Raw genomic sequence first — 6,017 nt, 5'->3', positions numbered from 1 at the left:
CTAACGGCGCAGCTTGTTGCCTGCTTGCCTCCTATTCATATGTAAGTAATATTAATATATAGTAAATATCTAATACTATTATTATTTATTTTATTTTATCTACTAATTCTTTTACTCCAACCACCTTTGTATTTTGGCTATGCACCTAGAATTTAACTTTTGCACGTTTCGTCCATTTCCTCACGTCCAAAGTTCACACCATATAGCAATATTGGTTGAGGGAGTATATATATATATATAATATGTATCTCCTTCTCAATGTACATAACATAGCAAAATGGGAAATTTCAACATGGAGTACTACTTACCAATAATGGTTATGTTATTGATACAGTTAATATATTCAGGCTTGACTCTTGGTACAAGAATTGTACTTTTGGAGGGTTTGAGTCCAATGGTATTTGTAGTATATCGCTATGCTTTTGCAACCATTTTTCTTGCTCCTGTTGCTTATTTATCAGGGTACTTTACTATCATTGATCTATCTCTTTCATTGTTTTTTTTTTTATTAATTCCTCAATTATTATATCCATCCCTCTTATCTAAAGTGTATTAATTAATTCATTATTTATTTAATTTGTTTATTTTCTTTTTTACAGGAGAAATTCTGGCTCCTCCCATTCCTTAAATTTAAAGAGTTTTTCTTGGATATTCATCACTTCACTAGTTGGGTTTGTTTCTATTCTTGAATCTTGAATAGTATAAATGCATATTTATGTTCATGTAAATCACAAATTCCCTTCCTATTTTTTCTCTTATAAGCACTAGGGTTACTCCAAACCCACAAAAATGAGGTTAAGAGGAGCTCAGGGACGGAACTACCTATTGTTAAATAAAATGATGTCTAAATTGTTTTATTGAAAAAAGAAAAAAATATGGCTAAATTATTAAAGTAGAATGGACCGATTTGGCTTGGGTCCTAATTGAGTTTTTATTTTTTATTTTTTTTACAAAAAAGGTCCTAATTGAGTTTTTCTTGTTCATAATTCAGTTGTTATAATTACAAACAGTTACAATCACAAATTATACTTCTTAGTTTATGGAGAAGTTGGGCAAAGTATGAAGTATTTTTTCTTATTGAACAAAGTATTCAGTCAAATTAATAAATCATCATTCAGGAGCATTTAGATAAGATTGTTAGAAATATCTTCCAACTTAATTAGATGTTTATGGTTTAAATCTAGACATATGAATGTTGAGGTGTTAAACTTTTACCAAGATTTGAACCATGCTGACATTTCTCTCTTTCAAGAATATACTATCAAGTATCAACTAACATTTCTTTATAAAAATATATGGATGTTTCAGCGTATCGAAATTCAAACTTCACTATAAATTTTACTATTTATTAAAATTTCAACAAATAGCCAAATACAGTTGTTAAATATCAATTATTCATGTCAATAATGAAGCATTCATTGTGGTAGATGTCCCTTATTTTATGAAGAGTATCCTTTTGAGTTCAGTGGGTTATGTAAATCTCATCAACAAATTAAAACCTATTATTTTCTTAGACTATTTTAAAATCTCAATACTTATTTTATCCAAAATAAAAACCACTCATAATACTTACATTTTTGTGGAGTACGTTTTTGTTTGTCGAAAAATAAAACTCCAATTAACATAAACAAACTTAATTTGTTTTGTATAGTAATTATTTTTTTTATAATGATGTTAATAATTTTTTATTTTATTTCGCACATGTTAAATTTTTGCCACCCTAATTTTTTTTTTCTGGTTCCGTCCCTCGAGGAGCTTCTACAAGTCACATGGGTTAACTATTAAATGAGTATGGACCTCATTAAAAAAGTTAGTTCAAAATATGAAGACCTCCAAACATATATTTATACACTCAACAACTCGGGAGTATGAACAATGTGAGACTCCAAAAAAAAATTGCACACTCTTTTAAATCAACTTTAACACCAACCATAACACCCGGTGTGCGCTTGCGTTTATTTCCTACATTGCAATCATTAACCCGGCTCTAGTACCATGTTAAATGAGTTTGAATCTCATGCTAATATAAGCAATGTTAGACTGCAATGATGAGGGTACCCAAACACATTTATATACTCAACAACCCAGAAATATAAGCAATGTCAAGACTGCAAATAAACAACAAACAACTATAAAAGTTTTTTTGAAGGAATATCATAAAAGTTTGTCAAGTGTTGTTCTATCTTGTGTTGTATTGGTCTGTGTCTTTGTGATGTTCTGTCCAGCCGTTATTATTTAGCATATCAAACGCACCATAAGTTTTAAAGAAAATAATTAAATACTATTTCCTCTAAAAAAAACTTACTGTATATACATATATATGAGATTGATTGGATTTTTCACTTTTTGTGTTGCAGCATTACCTTGGATCAAAATTTACTATCTTGGGGTTTATATCTAGTCTCTTCTTCAGTTACAAGTGCAATGTGCAATCTAGTTCCAGCAGTGACATTTGTAATAGCAGCTTTCGTAGGGTAACTACTAACTAATTGATGACTAAATTTATGAAAATGGACCAGTTTTGTTACTCAATATTCAAATGAATTTGTTTTTTAATTTGAAATTGAAAATATTTTACAGAATGGAGCAAGTGAATATTAGAAGTTTGAGAACTATAGCCAAAATAATAGGAACAATTATAGGTGTAAGTGGAGCAGTGTTCATTGCACTATTGAAGGGTCCAAAGCTGCTAAATGCAGAAAGCATAACTTCAAAATCAATCATTGGCACAACCTTAGGAAGTGATGAGAATTGGTTGCTTGGATGTTTGGTTCTTTTTGGAAGCTGTGTTGCCTGGTCAGTTTGGCTTATTTTGCAGGTATTTTAATTGTGTCAATAATCATCATACAACAGTAATCCTACATATTTCAATAGTTCATTTTTTTATTTGTTTGAAAAAACTATAGCTAATGAATACAATACGATACATTAATATGGATACATGGATAATTAAATTTTTTTTAAAATTTAGGATAGGATACATCGACAAAAAAATTATATTAAAACTTTCATGCAAGTAAAGTACTTAAAAGTATATACATTGAATATTCTTCATTAATATATAATTATAAATATCACAATGTATAAAAAACTAAAAAGAATATCACAAAAGTGTCATTAAATGTACTCAAAACAAATTTTGTTTAATGCTGGTTGATTAAGTTTTTTCTTTCATATACCATCATCCATAAAAAAAAAAATATACATTTTAAGTCTGATTGGTAAAGTGATAACTCTACTAATTCACATCTTGAATTGAATTGTCTACATTTCCACTAAATTCTTACAACATGTCTCATCATTTTTTACCTCACGTTTTCTAGAATACATATATGTTGTTAAAGTGTGAAGTTAGAAGTCTCACCTTGCATGAAAAAGTGATGGTTGAACAATATATAACTACATGACTCATAAATTAAAGAGAAATGATATTTGAACAACCATTTTTGACAACTTTTGTGACAACTTTCTCTCTCACACTCATATTATGTTTTTAATTTCTCTCTCTATTGCTTTGATTTTTGTGTTAATACATCATTTTCTTTGTAAAATTTTGATTGTCACAAAAGTTGTCATCAAAATGGATGTTCAAATAACACAACTCTAAACATGCCTTAAGCATTTTAGTTGATGTGGTGTCCAATTCTCCTTATGTTGTTTCTCTTAACCTAATATGGATGATCCTCTTGGCTCCTCTTGTGATCAAATAATATTCGTGAATTATCTCATAAGTATCCGCTTATATATGTGAAGTATCTCATAAATATCCAATAAAATAATTTTAAAATATTTCAAAAAAACAATGAATTCCAATTTTTCATGGGCACGTACTCGCGAACCTCCGCAGAGTATCGGTTTTCGATACATAATATCCGATACAGATACGTCTCTATTTTTTTAGTATATGGGTTTCATAGTGTCAATCTAACAAGTCTTCCAAGTTTTATGATAGGGAATTAATTTGATAAAATTCATGTAAAGGAAATACTCTTAATCCTTTACATCTTACTCAGGTTCCAGCATATGCAAGCCATCCAAATACCTTATCTCTTTCAGCCTGGATGTGTTTAATGGCAACATTACAATCATCACTAGTGACACTATTCATGGAGGCAGATCTAAATGCGTGGAAGATTACTTCTCTACTTCAATTTGGTTGCATTTTATATTCAGTATGTGGATGATCTTCCATGATGATATAAAAATACTTGTCTATATATATAAATTGATACATCATCATTTTCCTAATTAAGAATAAATACATTTTGTAGGGAGTTATGGGATCCGCAGTAGCCTTGTGTCTCCAAGCATGGTGCATTTCAAGAAGAGGACCTCTATTCTCTGCTATGTTTACTCCTGTTTCCACATTAATTGTGACTGTATTAGCTGTTTTGTTGCTTCATGAGGAAGTATACATTGGAAGGTAGTAATAGTTAAATTCTTATTTCATAAAACAATTTGAATTAGGCTTAATAGCAGTTTTCTTTCGTCTCCTATCTTTCACGAAGTTGCGATTTTGGCCTCCTAAGAAAAAAAAACTACAAAACTGCTCCCTAAGTTTTGCAACTGTAGCAGTTTTGACCCCCCAAGGCCAATTCTTGGTAAAAAAAAAAAATAACACGTGTCACCTCACTTAGGATGCCACGTCAGCGTAAACCGAGTCAAAATTGCCCTTGGAGGCCAAAACTGCCACAGATGCAAAAGTTAGGGGGTAATTTTGTAGTTTTTTTCTTAGGGGCAAAAATCGCAACTTTAAGAAAGTTAGGAGGCTAAAAGTAGCCTTTGAATTATAGGTGATTTCGACCAACGGTATTAATCTAACTAAATGATTCTTCTGCTTCATGTTTGTTATAGCTTGATAGGTGCAATTGGAGTGATCATTGGCTTGTATATTGTTCTTTGGGGAAAAGCTGAAGATGTAGTTGATGTGAAAGAGAAGGGAAATCAAAAATCTATCGTTAATGCGACAGAGGGAATTGTTGCCAATGAATATTGTGAAAAAACATACTGTAAAACTGATTTGGAAGATCCTCTTTTACCCTGATGAATCAACATTACATTACTGCTATTTTGTGCTAGAATAAATGAATGTCACATTGGCATTTCTATTTTTGCTTTCCTTGATATAGCTTTTGAGCATTATAGATGAACTTTAAACATTTTAATCTTTTTATGCATGTGTGTCTGTGTGTATGTATTCATGCATGTATAAAAGCATTAAGATTGATTATTGAATTGAGATGTTCAAATATAGAATCTTATTAAGCACAATCAAATATCGATATTCAACAACACGATTTACAAAATTAGACAGGCTCAATTCAAACCTAATTGCAATAAAACAAACTAACACTAAGGAACAAAAAGTATATGAATTAATGATTTGAAATCTAATTGAAGTTCAATTGTAATGAAATTGAATTTGAAAAGAATTTTAATTCAATGAATTAAGATTAGTTATTAAGTCTTAAAAAGGATCACAATTAAATCTACTATATGTAACCAAAAAAAACAATTAAATCAACTATAGCAACAAACATTAAAATTCATATACAAGAAATAAAGCAAAATCAAAGAGGAAAGGGAAGAGAAGAACACCATAATTTTTACAGTTGTTCTCCATTTCGTTCTCGCTTCGGGGTACGTTTACTCTTCCTGATAGAATACGTCTCTATCAAGGACTTCCACTATTGTTGAAATTTGATTACAATTTTTATGATTACAAAGAATTCTCTCGATAATCCTAATCTTCAATCCCAATCAACCACAACTCTCAATCTTCAAGTAACCCTTGAATTGGTGATTCTTCAAGTCTTCGAAACTCAAACACCCATGGAATCCTTGAAGTTCTTCACCTCAAACTATTCTTTGCTATCTCTGGAGCTTGGATCCCCTTGAACTTGAGAAGATTAGAAAGAACCCCCTTTGGACCCTTGATTCCCAATCAAGTTCCTTGAAAGAAACCAATTTACAATCCCTATAGCACTCTAGCAATTTATGACTCACAATCCACAAAG

General features: G+C 30.5%; 1 protein-coding gene across 1 annotated transcript; it reads left to right on the top strand.

The window, feature by feature from the left end:
* Window positions 1–251: 251 nt before the first annotated feature.
* LOC11446029 (WAT1-related protein At4g30420) lies at window positions 252–5,256 on the top strand. The gene is made up of 7 exons (XM_003595999.4): window positions 252–462; window positions 600–671; window positions 2,358–2,474; window positions 2,581–2,818; window positions 4,014–4,172; window positions 4,272–4,423; window positions 4,855–5,256. The coding sequence occupies exons 1-7, from the start codon at window positions 278–280 to the stop codon at window positions 5,042–5,044; spliced, it is 1,113 nt and encodes a 370-aa protein (XP_003596047.1). The 5' UTR covers window positions 252–277; the 3' UTR covers window positions 5,045–5,256.
* The last annotated feature ends 761 nt before the right edge of the window (window positions 5,257–6,017 follow it).

This window comes from Medicago truncatula, chromosome 2, assembly GCF_003473485.1.
Source record: "Medicago truncatula cultivar Jemalong A17 chromosome 2, MtrunA17r5.0-ANR, whole genome shotgun sequence".
NCBI lineage: Eukaryota > Viridiplantae > Streptophyta > Magnoliopsida > Fabales > Fabaceae > Medicago > Medicago truncatula.
This window is presented reverse-complemented; position numbering and strand designations above follow the sequence as displayed.

Excerpts from the sequence above, each read along its gene's own strand:
- LOC11446029 (XM_003595999.4), top strand. The coding sequence starts at position 278 with ATGGGAAATTTCAACATGGAGTACTACTTACCAATAATGGTTATGTTA. Across the intron at positions 4,173-4,271 it reads TTGGTTGCATTTTATATTCA|GGAGTTATGGGATCCGCAGT; the intron begins GTATGTGGATGA and ends TACATTTTGTAG. Across the intron at positions 4,424-4,854 it reads GAGGAAGTATACATTGGAAG|CTTGATAGGTGCAATTGGAG; the intron begins GTAGTAATAGTT and ends TGTTTGTTATAG.